The sequence below is a fragment of the Tupaia chinensis genome, unplaced genomic scaffold (genome assembly GCF_000334495.1).
Source record: "Tupaia chinensis unplaced genomic scaffold, TupChi_1.0 Scaffold000242_1, whole genome shotgun sequence".
In the NCBI taxonomy this organism is placed as follows: domain Eukaryota; kingdom Metazoa; phylum Chordata; class Mammalia; order Scandentia; family Tupaiidae; genus Tupaia; species Tupaia belangeri.
The window spans coordinates 34,638-52,380 of NW_006159720.1; the positions used below are offsets into that span (position 1 = coordinate 34,638).

At 39.3% G+C, this 17,743-nt stretch overlaps 1 protein-coding gene and 1 pseudogene across 1 annotated transcript; one reads left to right on the forward strand and one right to left on the reverse strand.

Moving 5' to 3' along the window:
- Positions 1-3,061: 3,061 nt before the first annotated feature.
- Positions 3,062-4,009, forward strand: LOC102477135 (olfactory receptor 8J2). The gene is given in 1 exon segment (XM_006148733.2): positions 3,062-4,009. A coding segment is annotated over 1 exon segment (948 nt).
- Positions 4,010-7,549: 3,540 nt separating this feature from the next.
- Positions 7,550-9,623, reverse strand: LOC114007840 (signal peptidase complex catalytic subunit SEC11A pseudogene; annotated as a pseudogene).
- Between the last annotated feature and the right edge of the window lie 8,120 nt (positions 9,624-17,743).

The window sequence follows — 17,743 nt, forward strand, 5'->3', positions numbered from 1 at the left end:
CTAGCTATGACATCAGCCATACTTCAGCAGAGGTGAAATATCAATAACAATAACCATAGGTAACATCAGTTTTTCAACCACTTGGTACCAGGTTCTGTGCAAAACAAACAAAACTATATATGGGCATTATCTCTTTGAATATGGACAATATAAGAAAATAAGTACTTGGTAAAAGTTATTCAGCTAGGAATTGGTGCAAACAACCAACCAAAGAAACAAACATATAAACAAAATAATACAAAACAAAACTCATAAAAGCATGAAGTTTAAGAGCCAGAGGGTGGAATAGTAGTTAAAGTGCTGGTCTCCCACATGGCCAACCATGGTTTGAGTCTTAGACCTGGGGGATTGCTTTCTCGTTTTCTACTTTTGTCTTTCTCTCTCTTGTGAGCACATATGTCCTACTCCAACTAAAATAATAATAATAATAACTAAAATTAAATATTATTTTTTAATTATGAGGTTTTGACCATAACTTTAATGAATATCTTCTTTTTTAAAAAATTGCCAGAGTGTTAATGCATTTGCAAGAGACAAATGGAGGCAGAAAGCACTCCATAAAGGAGCGTGGTCATACCATGATCCCTTTCTTCCATTCTCCATCCTGTCAGGATCTGTGGGATGCATCCACATACTTGTGGTATGTTTTCAAGTCAACAGAGCTGGGATTTGAACCCTGGTTGATCGTATGGATTCTGCCCCCCTTAATCACTAAACTATGAGGCTGACCCAAACCAATATCTTACAAAGACTATTTCAGTAATTTTACCTCATTGAAATTCAATTGTCTTATCTGCTATGAAACTAACTATATTACTTCAAAATACTTAGCATAATTCTGGGCACAAATTATTTGCTAAATAAATATTAGCACTCTCCCTCATTCATGTCTCTGTTAAACTAAGTCAAACTAATCAAAGTAATTGAACTTTAACCAGTAAAAATTATAAGTAGTAATGTTTAAAAAATGAAAATAGGCTTTAAAATATTTCCTTAAGCAATTTAAGGACAAGATACAAAACTGAAAAGGGAAGAAAAGGCTGGTGAAGCAAAATAATAGAGGAGTCTGAATAATTAGAAGTTAGAGTAGGAGGATAAGATTGACTTATTTGGAAGAAGAAAGAAATTGAAATTACCTAAAGAGTGCCTTGGCCTGGGAAGTGAGGGGCCATGGACCCGAGTGGAAGTGGCAGTAGATATGGAAAAAAACGGGGAGCTGGCAGACCAGGCATCTCTGATGGAGATCACCATGGCACTGAGCCATTCCTAGGTTTATTCTTCTATAGAGCAATGAGGGAAAAAAGCAGGAGGTGAGACCAGGCATTTTCTTTTCTTTTTTTTTTTTTTTTGGAGAGGTTTTCGCTATAGGGCGCGTGTACTCGCCAGACAGACAGAGAGAGACATAGAGACAGAAAGCGAGAAATCAACCCCCAGGGGGGATGGTCACGCTGCAATCCCTTCTCCTCCATTCTCCTCTCGGGATCTTGGGTACGCACGCACACGCGCCCGGCATGAGTTTTAAGCCACCGGGTCCAGGACGTGAACCGCGGTCGACTACGAGCGAGCCCAGAGACATAGCCATTACGCTAACTGCTGATTCCCAAGAGCAGGTATTTTCTATTGTCGACTGCATCTGTAGAACATTTTTCATCCCATGGTTCAAAACAAGCCTCCCTGACCTTCTCTGGTTGACACACAGCTTTAATTTACACTGCCCTGCATTGCAAAAGATAGATCATGTCTCTATTAGAGCTTTCACTTGCCCTGCAGCATTAGCATAAAGCCCATATTTACTTAAAGGGCCCAAGTGTTCTATCCAAATAAGGACGCTACCTACAAAGGAGGATTCACAGTTTCAAAGTGATTTTCAGAACAAACAATACTGATTGAGACATAGGCTTGTTTGTGGGTAACTGAAGCAGATTGATATGGTAGAAATATACCTGCTATGGAAATACCCCAGGGATCTGAAAGTGTTTCCCTCAGAAATAATGAAATTCCTAAGTATGATTGCTAACAAACATAGGCTGGAGAGGACACCTGTGGAACTTGAGAAAAATACACATAGTGGTCACTCTAGCTTGTAGACTTCTTTTTATTTTTGGAAGTTTTTGTTTTAGGGCACATGTGCTTGCCATAGTGAGAGAGAGAGAGAGAGAGAGAGAGAGAGAACAACCCCTATTGAGCTCCAGTTAGGCCATAATTCTTCCCCCCCCCCCCGCCCAGGCATAATGGCAGTTGGCATAATGGCTATGTCGCTGGACTCCCATGTAGTCGACTGTGGTTCAAGTGCCAGAGTGGCTTAAATTCGCACCAGGTGCATGTGTGTGCATGCCCAAGATCCCGAGAGGAGAATGGAGGAGAAGGGATTGTGGCGTGGCCATCCCCCCTGGGGGGTGATTTCTCGCTTTCTGTCTCTCTGTCTCTCTCTGCCTTTCTGATGAGTACACACTCCCATAGCAAAAACCTCTCAAAAAAAAAAAAAATCAGGAATGATGGTCACACTGCAATCCCTTCTCCATTCTCCTCCCGGATATTTTGGGTACATATGTACACATGCCAGGCGTGAGTGTCAAGCCATGAGTCTGGGACTCTAGTAGCACTAGACCATGTGGGAGTCCAACAATGCAGCTGCTCTGCCATCTGCTGGCCTGCTTGTTAACTTCTTAAAGGAAGTTCACTTTTATCCTTGCAAGCACATGCACACACAAATAAATATATATTTACCAATCTCATACATATATATTCACCAATCTGATAATATAATTCATATACACATTGTAATATTTTAATGCATAGGATAATGAAATTAATATATGTGTATTCACTTCATATAAACTATATGCAACAATGATTTTTTTTTTCCAAACAGTTCTGGGAATCTCAATTGTCACTGGAGAATTTGTATTAATGAAGTTTGTGAAAAGATAGGAGGAAACAATTAAGATCTGTAACTGTCAAGGTTTGCCAACCAAAATAAGTTGAGACATTGAACTTAGCAGAAACAGGAAAGGCAAGTTCACCGTTCTTTTAATTTTCTCCACTGAAGATGAACAGAATAATGTAAATGGCCTCAGAGAATTTTACCAGAGTGACTGAATTCATTCTTATGGGAGTCTCAGACAAACCGGAGCTCCAGATTCCCCTCTTCTTTGTTTTCCTGGTGATCTACGGGCTGACTGTGACAGGGAACCTGGGCATCATCACCCTCACCAGTGTGGACTCTCGACTTCAAACCCCCATGTACTTTTTCCTCCGACACTTGGCTATCATCAATTTTGGAAATGCAACTGTCATTGCCCCTAAAATGCTGGTTAATTTCTTGGTTACCAAGAAAACCATATCTTACTATGGATGTGCAGCGCAGCTGGGAGGATTCTTAGTTTTCATTGTGGCTGAGATTTTCATGCTGTCTGCAATGGCCTATGATCGCTACGTAGCCATTTGCAAGCCCCTGCTCTACATGGTGGTGGTCTCTCCACGAGTGTGCTTTCTGCTGGTCGCCCTCACTTACCTTCATAGTCTGACAACAGCACTGACGGTCTCTTCCTGTGTGTTCTCTGTGTCATACTGCTCCTCCAACCTCATCAACCATTTCTACTGTGATAATGTGCCTTTGTTAGCACTGGCCTGTTCTGACACCTATATTCCAGAAACAGCGGTGTTTACCTTTTCAGGAACTAATTTGTTTTTCTCCATGGTCATCGTCCTAGTATCCTACTTCAACATTATCCTTGCCATCTTGAGGATACGTTCCTCAGAGGGGCGACAAAAAGCCTTTTCCACATGTGCTTCTCACATGATGGCTGTCACTGTGTTCTATGGGACGCTTCTTTTCATGTATTTGCAACCAAGAACCAACCACTCATTGGATACTGACAAAATGGCCTCGGTCTTCTACACTCTAGTGATACCCATGCTGAACCCCCTGATTTACAGCCTGAGAAACAAAGACGTGAAAAATGCTTTGAAGAGATTCCTGGGTAACCCATGCCAATTGTTCAAATGAATGTACATTTAAAATTAAAACTATCTGTAAGAGTTTCACTTTCCTCCTATAAACATTGCCTTAAAAAGGTGTCGAGCAAGTGGCATAGTGGTTAAGTGGTCCACCGTGGGTCAAGCCCCAGACCTGGAAACTTGAAAATCATACTGGGGGGACCAGTGATTGGCATAATGGCTATATCACTGGACTCCCATGTGGTTGTCCATGGTTTGAGTCCCAGACCTGGTTGGTGGCTTAAACTCACACTGGGTGCATTTGTGTGTGTGCCCAAGATCCCGAGAGGAGAATGGAGGAGAAGGGATTGTGGCATGGCCGTGCCCCATGGGGGGTGAGTTCGTGCTTTCTGATTCTCTGTCTCTCTCTGTCTTTCTGGCGAGCACATGTGCCCTATAGCAAAAACTTCTCAAAAAAAAGAAAAAAAAATCACACTGGGTGCATGTGCATGTGTGTCCAAAATTCTGAGAGAAGAATGGAGGAGAAGCATTGTGGTATGACCATCCCCTCAAGGGGATAATTTCTCACTTTCCCTCTCTCTGTCTCTCTTGGTGAGCGCATGTGCCCTATTGTGGGGGCAGGGAAACTAAGAAAAATTAAAGAAAAAAAAAGATGTAGAAATTAGTCATTGCAAACTATTAATTTCAATGGCAAAAATTTTAATTTTATTCCACAGTCTCACATACCACACACAAAAACAACATATATACATAATAAACACATTCTAAAAAGAAGGACATTTTCATACGTAAAAAAATCAAGTTACTAAAGAGTTTTTATAATTTTTAGCTAAAAAGAAAGGAAAGTCTGGTAGCAAGTGGTATTAGTATGTGATTACCATTTTATGGATGGTTGTTCAAAATTTAGAATGTGCTTCTTACAACTCTTATCTTTTGTTCAACACATGAAGATTCTATTTTAATTTTGCAGCATTTTATCTATCTAATTCTCTTTTTTTCTGTACAAAAAATTATTTTACAGATAAAAATAAAATAATAGGAGAAAATAAAAACATAAAAACTCAATACACATTGAAATGGACCATCAGAAAGAAAGGGCAAGCCAATCTGTGGTCTGGTGGTTAAGGCAGCTGCCCATGTGGCCAGCCTTGAAATATAACCCAACACTGCAGGTTTAAAAAATTAGCTGGTTGTATGTTGGTACATGCTCAAAATCCCAAAAGGAGGGAGAAATGAAAGAGATTACGGCATGACTATGACCTGTGGGGCAGGGGAGGCTTTCTCACTTTCCCCGTATCTCTCTCTCTATGTCTTTCTTTCTCTGGCAAAACCTTTAAAAAGCAAAAGGAATTAAAAAAAAAAAGGGGGGGGACTCTCCTTTTTTGTTACACTCACCTAGTACATGTATAAAATGCAAAAGGTTGATGTATGTTCATAGAAGACATCATTAATTTTTCCATTTTATATTAAAACTTGTGTAGTGGGACAAGCAGATAACATAATTCTTACATTTCTGGACTCCCATGTAGTCGACTGTAGTTCAAGTCCTGGACCTGGCCGCTTTAAACTCATGCTGGGTGCATGTGTGTGTGTGTGTGCTCAAAATCCAGAGAGGAGAATGGAGGCAGTGTGACCATCTCCCCTGGGGGGGGGGTTGATTTCTCACATTCTGTCTGTCTATCTTTCTGGCAATCATATGTACCCTATAGCAAAAATCTCTCTAAAATTAAAAATTGTGGAAACCACAGATTACGCCACTAAACTCCCACATAGTTGACCACCATTTGAGTTCTGAACCTGGCAGCTTAAAACTCACACTGGACACATGTGATGTGATGAATCAACTTAAGAGAATGAAACACATACATCTGTATGCCCACGTTTTCAGTGAAACCCATTAGGAAAAACAATTCCTCAAGCTTATCTCTTATTGGTTAAAGCTCAGTTCACTGGGTGATAACTCCCTGTTACACCTCTCCAGGTGGTGAGGAGGTTTCATGGTATTTTGTGCCCAAGCCTTCTTTAGAATTAGGGGAGATAGAATATAGATGGTATCTTAATGAAGCAAGGTATTATCTGACCACACCTGTGAAAATTGAAAAGACCAGAAGAAAAAACTACAGGGGCCCTTCATCTTGTAGCTACAGCAGAGAGAGATACTCTGATCCAACTTCATAACATAGGAGTTCCCTAGACAAAATGTCATACGATTATGCAAATCTAGGGCACATTTAAAGCCCTTAAAAAACTTGATTGTACAAAAAGCTATCAGGCCAGCCTGTGGCATGGTAGTTCAGGGACCTGTACCCACATGGTCAATCATGTGGTTGGTGTTCTGGCCCTGTGGCTTGTAAATCATGCCAGGCTTGTACATCCATGTCCAAAATCTCAACAGAATGCAAAAGCGGAGTTGAGACTGTGGCATGACCACATCCCCTTCTCCCTCTCTCTGTCTCTCTCTGATGAGTGCACACACCCTGGGAAGAAGGGTGATCCATCAAACTCCAAATGCAGAGACGCAAATTCCATTTCATAAACTTAAACTCTAGAACTGACAAAAGGACCATGCATCTTTCTAAGGGATTCATTTTGTTTTGATGAACGGTGGTTATGTATCTCAATAGATTACAGGAGAATTTAACTGGTTTTTGTGTCTTTATTGTTCTTAATTGTTTATTTTTTAATTTAACTAGAGGACTGGTGCACTTATCAGAGGAAGAGACTGAACAGATTGACAGAGAGACAGGGAGAGAGGGAACAGAGAACACTCTCCCCGACCGGGCATTGTCATGCTACGATCTTTCCTCCATTTCTCCATCCTGATGGGACTTGTGACATTCACACACACACAACCTGCATGTTTTTCAGAATCCTAGGGCCCAGATTCCTACTGTGTGGTCCACCAGATGAGATCCATCTGCCTTAATCATGAGCACACAGAGTTGCTCCAACACTAATTCTGAACAATTTTTCACTACACCAAAACTAAAGATACAGCACAGCTGGCAGTGCAAGGGTTAAATGCTGTGGCCAGGGAACTGGATCCCACATCACCATGATTAGAATCCTGGCCCCAGCAGCTTAAAAAACACACCAGGAGCTTGTGCTTACAATGCTGATGGAATCAAGGGAAATAAAGGAAAAAGAAATAAAGGGAAAAGTTTGTGGTGTGATTACCCCCATTGTGGAGGAGGTAACCTCCCTTTCTCGCTCTCTGGTGAGTGTACATGCACTCTAGCCATTAAAAAATGTGTATTCATGTAATTGCAGTTGGCATTATTATTATTTTTGAGAGGTTTTCGCTATAGGGCGCGTGCGCTCGCCAGACAGACAGAGAGAGACAGAGACAGAAAGCGAGAAATCACCCCCCAGGGGGGTGGTCACACCGCAATCCCTTCTCTTCCTTTCTCCTCTCGGGATCTTGGGCACGCACGCACACGCGCCCAGCGTGAGTTCTAAGCCACCAGGTCCGGGACGCGAACCGCGGTTGACTTTGTGGGAGTCCAGCGACATAGCCATTAAGCTAACTGCTGGTTCCCCAGTTGGCATTATTTAGACTTTTTTAAATTCACAAGCAATATTCAGGATTTTAAGATTTGCATTGGAGATTTTCTTGCCCTTTGTACTCTAGATATATTTGGTTTGAACAGCTAATGTCTTCTCCCTGGATGTCCACAGGCCGGTCCTCCATTCTGGTTGTCAGTACTAAGAATATTCAAAATTTCCTTCAGTCATCAGTTTTTGGATTCCTAGGTTGATTCCATGTTTCAGCAATTGTGAATAATGCTGCAATAAACATGGATGTGCAAGTGTCTTTCTGACACATGACTGGGCTGAAAAACTGTGGCACCTACGTTCTATGGAATATTACTCTGCTATAAGAAAAAATCAATGTGACCTTATCAATGGATTCAAAATGAATAAATATAGAAGACTAAATGTCCAGTGAAATGAGCCAAACTTGGAAAGACACACGCTGTATATCCCCTCTCAATTTGTACCAAATATCTGACCTCCATGGCAGAAATGAATGATCTGGATATGACAGGAGAGAGAATACACGATACATGTAGGTACCAGAGACTATAAGGGACAGAGTGGGTGGTAAAGAGTGGGTTATAGAAATTGGGCATGAGGTGCAAAAGGAAGAAACATTTAACAGACGAAAAATGTAAAGTTCTTTGTTGAAAAAATATTGTGTATATTATGATGGGGACTTCATGTAAAATTAATCTGAAAAAGATTTCACAGAAAGAAAAGCTATTCATACATTTCAATGTTATTCATACATTTCAAAATTGTTATTCATACATTTCAAAATTGTTTGGCACCAAAATAAACTCATAATTAAATTTCATTAAAACCATGAACTTTTTGAAGTCTCCATCATAGGCTATGTCTATTATCTCTGCTTTCTAAAGTGCTATTCTATAAGTCACTTTCTGGAAATGAAACCACTCTTTCAAAGAAATAATTACAAATAAAATAGACATCACTGACAATTGGCAATATGGTAGAAACAGCAGAAGTACAGTCTTATAATTATATTGTAATATTAGTCCTCTTTATTCTCTTTTTTTTTTTTTTTTTTTTTATTGGAGAGGTTTTGCTGTAGGGCATGTGTGCTCAGAGAAACAGAAAATGAGAAATCATTGCCCTGGGGGATGGCCATGCCACAATCACTTCTCTACCATTCTTCTCTCAGGATCTTGGGCATGCATGCACATGCGCCCAGGACTCGAACTGTGGTCAACTACATGGGAGTCCAGCACATAGCCATTACTACAACTGCTGGTCCCAGTCCTCTTTATTCTTAGAGTATTTTTCTTTTCTCTCTCTCTCTCTCTCTCTCTCTCTCTCTCTCTCTCTCTTTTGCTCAACCTTTTAATATAAAAAGTTCACTGATGTACAAATATGTGAAAATGTGACAATCACAATATATGAAATTCTATGATCGAAAGTCCCCTCCAGTGCACTATAGTGCACACGCACCTGCCAGCACATACTCTGGCATGGAAACAAACCAATACAAACCAGTGCTACCAAGAAATGCCAACATGTGTGTTCTCCATTGCACCAATCACAAACCAATATCTACTCTAACATTCAGTAACAGAACATACAGCATCTTCCCAGGAACAGCGAGGCAGACTTCTTACTCACAATGGACCGGCAAAATAAACCCAGTAAAACGGGTACTGTATACTTAAATTTAGGATAGTACCTCACGAAGATCTTCACTCTTCCTGCCATGCTACCTTTTTTCTCTAGCCAATGTTGTCCTTCTTTATAGAGGCCTCAGTCATCCACTGCATTATTATCTCCTTTGGTTAAAAACTTGACATGCCCGTTTTGCTTTTCATGAATTTTCAGGACTTGGTGAACTATAGGAATCTCCCTTCCTTCTATCCTATTAACATCAATTTCTCCCACTCATTTAGGATCTTCAACTTGATTTGTTAGAAAGAGATCACCTCTATGACATGCCGGTTCCATGCTGCCACTGAGCACCACTACAATTGGACTTTCATTTCCAGTTATTACCATTAACCCCTTCAAGTTCAATAGTGCTGAGGAGACAATCATTCCGAAATTTAGGACTCAAGAATAGAGCCGCCTCTTGTTCATCTGCCACACATCGCCAGAAAGCCTAGAGACAGCATGGCCGGCTCGGAGAGAGGGACACTGGCAGAAGAAAGGGCACGATCTTTCAGAGTACTTTCCTACTGACCAGAAAAGACCTTCCCATTTCCACTTAGATGTTCTCCCAGATTTAATACATCATACTGTTTTACTGTTTTCTTGTCCTCCTTTCTTTTCTCTCTTCATCTCAAATTCCATACCTTTTTTCCTCTCTATAAAACAGAACCATTTCTGTATAATGTTCCTGGTACTCTCACTAATTATTCCCACATATATATTTTCCCTTTTATTCCACATACTTCTTCTTCATTAGTTCTGCATTTTTACTACTTCTAAAGATACATTTTAGAACAACAACCCATGATGTCCATTGGAACAATTTTGTTGATACAGTAGCTGTAATGAAAAATTCTTTATCTCCTCTTATAAAATGCATATGGGACCAGCAGGAAGCATGGAGATTAAGGTGCTGGATCACGTATGGCCAACTGATCAGTTCAAGTACCAAATCAGTGACTTGAAAAACACTCTGAGTATGTGTGCATGTGTGCCCAATATCCTGAGAACAAATACAGAACGGATTGTGGCATGGCCATTCCCCTGAGGGACTATTCCTGACTTTCCCTTTCTCTATCTTTCTCTGTCTTTCCCTAAAAATCCCTAGCAACAGCACTCACTCTAAAGCAAATAAATAAATAAATACTATATGAACTCATCTTAATTGAAATATAAATATCAAAAAGTTCTATTATTTTTGTTGTTTTGGTTTAATTGCACTCACCAGAGAGAAAGAAATAGAAAGACCACCCCATGAAGGTGCTTGATCATGCTACAATCTTCCTTCTCCATTTCTGCCTCCTGTCAGGATTCTGGGCACACATGCAGAAGTGCCTGGCATGATGCCCCCAAGCCATCAGAAAATTTGGTCAGTCATATGGGATTCGGCTCATGTAACCATTGAGCTATAAGGCCAGTCTCAAAATATCTACATTTTTAAAATCTGTTAGAGAGGATGTGAGCTCACTAGGAAGAAGAGAGAAGAGAAAGAGAGAGAGAGAGAAAGAGAGAGAGAGAGAAAGTAACCCCCATGAGGAATGGTCATGCCACAGTTCCCTTTCTTCCATTCCTCCCTACCTCTGGAAACTTGGGCATGTGTACACATGCTTCTGGTATGTTTCCCATGCCCCTAGGTCCAGAACTTGAACTACATGGTTAGTCATGTAGAATCCAGTTGTCTTAACGCCATGGACTGGTCCTACACTTATTTTATTTATTTATTTTTTGAGAGATTTTTTGTATTGGGCACATGTGCTTCCTAGAGAGACAGAGAGACAGAACGCAAGAAATCACCACCGGGAGGATGGCCACATTGCAATCTCTTCTCCTCCATTCTCCTCTTGGGATTTTTGGGCACATCTGCACATATTCCCAGAGTGTCTCAAGCCACGGAGTCCAGAACTAGAATCACGGTCAACCACGAAGGAGTCTAGTGCTTTAACCAGCATGCCTCCTGCTGGCCCCAACTCTCCACTTTTAAAAAAAGAAATTCTAACCACAAATGCAGTTTGAGCTAAAATGGTCAAAATAGGTTTCTAATCATTAAAACATTCTTTATATATTATATATTTCAAAGACACATATGAAATATGTACTGATTATTAATGTTCACATAATTATAAAATAATTGATTTAAATATAGTAGTAGTATTAAGATATGTATGATAAATACTTGCTTCTTGTTCACCAGAAAATCAATATGGCAATGAAATAAGTTTCTTGATTGCAGTGGCATCTTTTTTTATCATTTGTTAATTAATTTTTTAAATTACTATTCATAAATTAAATCGCTATACATCATTTAGATTGTGAAGAGCATGATATACATCTCAGTCCAGCCCACTTGAGACTATTATACACATCCTCATCAATAGATAAAAACCTTATCTATGTCCCACAAATGTCTTACCTCTCCATTTTCCCCCCAAATTTCCTTTTTTACGTATTCCCCTCCTACACTCTATTTCCACAAGAGGCATCTTTCTTTTGTTATAATCACTTTTTGGATGGATCATATTCTATCTTATGAGTTACCAGTGTTTCATCAGTATTTGTTCAAAAATCAGAAAATACAGGTTCTAAATCAATAATATTGAGGAATGTCATTCAGGACAAGCACAAAGTGATGAGAAAAGTGGTTTATAGTGAATGTAATGCTGTGATACCAATCATGATTTAGGCAACATGTCAGCCATTTTTGCCAAAACTAACCACAGGTAGGGTGAGAAAGAATCCAGCTATGTGCCCAGAATGAAAATTAAAAAATGATTTGGGTGTCAGAAGTCTCACCTCTGCTAAAGTATGTTTATCAATATATCCTGGCATTTCGACTACTACATTATTACTATTATCTAAAATGTCCTCCATTTTACCATTTTTATAGATACTCAAATATTAAAACTGTATCAAAATTATTAGCATATCTCTGTTTTAATGTATGAATATTTTTGTTAATGTGGATTGTGCATAATGCATCCTTCTGTTTCAAATCCAGGCCAGTAACTAGATTGCTTAACAAAAAAGTATCAAAACAAGTAAAACAATTTTGATTCTATAAAGCTTAATTTGATCTAATTACATTTAAAAATATTTTTTTAACATAGGGCATGTGTGTTCACTGGAGAGAGACAGTGAGAGTGAGAGTGAAAACGAAAAATCATCCACTCTCCCCTGCCAACCCCACCGGGAGATGACTATGTCAATCTCTTCTCCTTCATTCTCCTTCTGGGGTTTTGAGCATGCACACATATATGCTTGCTGTGATTTTCAAGCCACTGGGTCTGGGACTGCAACCATATTCAGTCATGTGGGCATCAAGTGCCCCAACCTCCACATCACCTGCTGGCCCTGATCGAAATACTTTTAAAAGTTATTCCTTCTATGAGAGAGAGAATCAGGTGCTAGAGAGAGGCAGAAATAGACAAAGACAGGCAGAAGGACAGGCAACATCAACAGAATCTTCACCTGACAATTTACCCTAGCCCAGAGCATTGTTCTAAACCCTGAACCCACTCATGAGGTTATAGCACCAAATAATCCTGTGTCATTGCTGTGCCACTGCTCAGGCCCTGATCTAACTATTTACTGGACTCTCTTACCACATGTATGAGTGATACTTATTCATAATGGATGCCAGGGATAGACAACTCTACCAGGCTGATGATGAAATATATGTTAGTGAATGTAAGCTTGAAATAGATTCACCTTTATTTTAATTGATTAAATTTGCTTATTCTTTTTCCAAATCAGGGACCCTGAGAGATATTCACAGAGATATTTAGTTACGGACCAGCAGGGAAACACACACAAAATTGCTAATTGTGGTACCACATGTAGAAGTCCAGAATTGGTATCCAACTAAATGCCTATAACTATGAGAACAGCATCTATTCAATGGAGATGCATCTGCATTATCGTTAGTTGATTTAATGAAATTCAGTAAAGTTCTGAGTGTATGTAGTGAATTGAATGTAGTTCCAAAACATGTAGCTGTGTGAGAATGTTAGGTGTCAAAATGAGAAACACAACATGTGTTAAAACATACGTCATATTGATACTTACTTTGTAGGGATTTGTTTCTCTTTTAGGACACATGGATCCAATACCTATGTGGAGAAGAATTAAAGTGAGAATGGGAAATGAAGATTGATGATGTTCAGAATTTATGGAATTAGAACTGATATGCATGGTAGTCATGCTGGAAAAAGAAATACATGTAAAGATACATGTGATTAATATAATATAAAAATTATGGTAATAACAAATAAAATTAAAAAGAAAAACATTTATGGAATTGGGATGGTATTAACTCTTGTCTATTTTATTTTATAACTTTTTTGGAAGTTTTTACCTTAGGGTACATGTGCTCACTGGATAGACAGAGAAAGACAGAGACAGAGAGAGTGAGAGGGAAAGTGAGAAGTCAGCCCCAGGGGAGATGGCTATGACACAATCCGTTCTCCATTCTCCTCTTGTATCTTGGACATGCAAGCACATGAACCAGGTGTGATTTTCAAGACACCAGGTCTGGGACTCTAACCACAGTCAGCCATGTGAGAATCCAGCAACATAAGTGCTATGCCATCTGCCGGTGTCTAAGTTTTGCTTCTTAAGGAAAAAGAAACAAAAATCAGGGTGATCCACTTATTTGTAATTTGTATTTTTCCTGAATCTCTACAAACACTCTAGGACACGTTTAAAGGGTTTTCTCTTTGTCCACAGATGTAAAACATGACAGAAGTCATTGTGGAAAATGCCGAATGCTGAAGTAATTTTGGGATATCTACAGTATTCAGGTAAAATTCTTAAATCCTGCTAACTCAGCATGGGGGGAAGTAAAATTAATAAGAATGGAAAGCAGTTGAGGCTCAGCTGCAGGGGTGCACTGGAAGAGCAGCTCTGTAATGCTGGGAGCCACAGGGAAAAACTTTTTTTTTAAACCCTAAGTGTGAGTTTTCTGATTCCCCTGATCTGCTGATCTGGGTGATTGGCAAGACTTGGGGAAGTACTAGAGAGTGAGACCTTGTCAAGGATGATTGCCTCTGTCTTCCAATAAGTAATAAATAAATAACAACAAAAAGGTAAGTAGTTGGGAACCAGCAGTTAGCGTAATGGCTATGTCGCTGAACTCCCACGTAGTCGACCGCGGTTCGCGTCCCGGACCCGGTGGCTTAAATCTCACGCCGGGCGCATGTGCGTGCGTGCCCAAGATCCCGAGAGGAGAATGGAGGAGAAGGGATTGCGGCGTGACCATCCCCCCTGGGGGGTGATTTCTCGCTTTCTTAGTGTAATGGCTATGTCGCTGGACTCCCACATAGTCGACCGCAGTTTGCGTCCCAGACCCGGTGGCTTAAAACTCAACGCGGGGCGCATGTGCGTGCCCAAGATCCCAAGAGGAGAATGGAGGAGAAGGGATTGCAGCGTGGCCATCCCCTCTGGGGGGTGATTTCTCGCTTTCTGTCTGTCTGTCTGTCTGGTGAGCACACGCGCCCTATAGCAAAAACCTCTAAAAAAAAAATTAGCTTTCATTATAGTTCATGCACACTGACATTTCATGATACCCTACAAATGCCTGTAATTTCTACAAATTTACTTTAAACTAATCAGTAAATTTCTACTGATTTTAAAGGCATTATTAGATCAGATATTACAAACACTGATTTATCTATTCATTGTTTATTGAAATAACCCTAGCCTTGCTTATTAATGGTATACAGTGTTATTTATAAGGCTCATGCCTGCTTCTCATATATGAGTGTAGTTTTTTCAGAAAATAACTTTATAAAATTGCATCATAGATAGAGGAGGAAAATAAGGTCCTGAGATAAGGCAACTCCCTCAAAGTCCGAGTTTTTTAATAGAAGAAGTATTCCTCTGTACTTCCCATCCATCCCACTTTGGCTTTCTTTTCCATTATCATAAGTCAATCGCCCGCGCCCTTTAGAAAAAACCTCCCCACAAAAAAAAAAAAAAAAAAAAAAAGGTAAGTAGTTGACTTTCGTAAAGAGACAACTAGTTCTCCAACAGGGAAATCAAAGATACCCTAGATATTTAAAAAAACACCCAGTGACATCATTTTCATTTTTCAGTTGCTATGGGAATAACCAAGAAATTGCACTCCCTCCCAGGAGTATGTTTCAGAAAGGACAGACACTCATAAGTTCTTATGATTGCAGCCAAGGTAGTAATCACATGAGAGAACAAGAACCCACTCCTCATTCAGGTGAGTAGTCAGTGCTGGTCATTAAGACAGTCAGGTGAGCTCCAATGACTATTCTAGACGTCTGTCTTCAACCTAAAATATAGATATTAATACAGTCATAAATATGAGACTTAGTACACTACACCATAATAGTCCCCTTTCATAACTATGTATTTTTTCTGAAATTATAATGTTTTGACACTATTACTATGTTCTCTAAAGGCAGTAAGGGACCTGTTTCTTTTTGTTATTATTCATACTGTGTACTGGGGTTCTAAACAAGGAAAATTTTAAAAGAAGAGTAAGCTTTACATGAAAGCCCCACCTAGGATGCTGTCTAAACAAAGGCGTTAGTGTTCAGGGTGGAGCACTAATGTTAAGTGAGGGTCTGTTGTTGCTCAGGTGTGGGATATTAATATTAGCTGAGGATCTGTTCCTCACTTGGCTTCTCATAGGGCTTTCAGGTATTCATTAGTGTGATAGTATTGCCTCTTACTATCATGATTCTTAGAGGTTCATTTGTACCATAGCTGTTTGTGGCCTTGTCTTACTAATACAAGACTAGGTTGGTTAGACTGTAATTTCTTTCATGAGCAACCCCTGAATAAATGACTTTTCTATAAAATGTTTACTTACTTAGCTATTTAGGCAGCATAAAAGAGGGAATGGGGAATATGAGACAAAGAAAGGGTAAAGCTAATAAAGGATTCACCCAAGAACAGGATACTGTAATAAACAATGGGGAGTCACTCATGAAACTTTGAGATGTCTTACAGAAATCTTCTAGGAGTTATCTCATGTAAAGCAAAAAAAGCTTGCATATTCTTCCATTAATATTTGTTCCTCATTGTTTGAGTATTGTTCCTTAGGAGGTTAAATCCAGGCACTTCTTCATTTCTTTTCATAAAGTTCTAAGAAGCTCTCCAGACACTTTGCCTTTAGGAAAAGGAGCAAAATCGTCTGATGGGCAAAGATGCCAGCTTGCCAAGAAAAGTCTACCAACTGTGCTGACCAAGTCAGAGGTGGCTCAAAGTGAAAGAGATGAGGAAATAAATATTTTGGCATCACAATTTTTGCTATATCAAGCAATGACAAAACTCAAATAAAAATAATAGACTATTTCAAGTATTTTAATTGTTTACCACACCACAATAATGGTCTTGCCTTTGCCCTTATTATCTAAATTTGCAGTTCCTTCTATATGGATGGTGAGAGTCAAGGCTTTGAAGTATATCCTAATATATTTTTAACAGGGATAAAAATAAGTTTAAAATGAGTACAATCAAGGGGTTAGGAACTGTTCATTCTTGGAATAATTATAAAACAAATTTGTGTATTCTGTTTCAACATTGGTGAACTTACCAGGCCTTACATATTTCATGGTCTTGGGTTGGGTATTCTGTTTCTGATCAAATCACGTATCTGAATTCATTAATAGAAATTTTCATCTTGAACTAGTTTTCACCAGGTATTTAGAGCTATGTGTTAGTAAGTGAGTTCAAACATTTTTAAAAGATGCACCTGTAATTCCTATTGTTCAAGAACTCAAAGTTTTTGTGTTGTCTCTCGTTTTAAGAATTATTTATTTAATTTTATTTACTGTTAGTATTGTTATTATTATTTTAAATTTTCTATGGAGTATGAACACTCACCAGAGAGAAAGAAAATGAGAAATCAGGTCAGGAACTCAAACCCTGATTGACCATGTGAGAGTCTAGTACTTTAACCACTATACCACCTGCTGGCCCTCAAGTCAAGGTCTTTTTGGTTTGTTTTTGTTTTTGTTTTTGTTTTTATAGAGGTTTATAATATGGGGCACATGTGCTCATTGAAGAGACAGAGAGAAAAAGTGAGAAGTCATCTCTAGGGAGAATGGCCACTCTGTAGTTTACTTCTCCATTCTCCTCCCAGGATTTCAGGCACACATATACACACTCCCAGCATAAGCTTTAAACCTCCAGGTCTAGGACTAGAACTATGGTTAGTCATGTAGGAGTCTAGCACCTTAATCACTATGCCATCTGCTGGCCACCAAGTCAAGTCAAGGGGTTTATGAGTTTTATAGTAGGAGGTGCTAGCAAAGATGAAATACGTATTTCTGATTATTCTACCAACATTCCTAATTCTGGGTTTGGATGTTCTCTTTCCTCTTTCATGATGTATCTACATACATTTTAAAAAGTCTTCACACCGATCTATTCTTCATGTTTTAAATTGCACACATCACAACTGAGTAGGGAAAAGTATAGTTGGAGGATGGAAAGAAGAGAGCAGGAAACCTTTCTTTTCATAAAGGAAGGTCCCAGTTTTATGGCACAAACAACATTATCACAGACTATAGGTTTTTCTTAGGTATGTGAGAATCTAGTATGATGAAATATA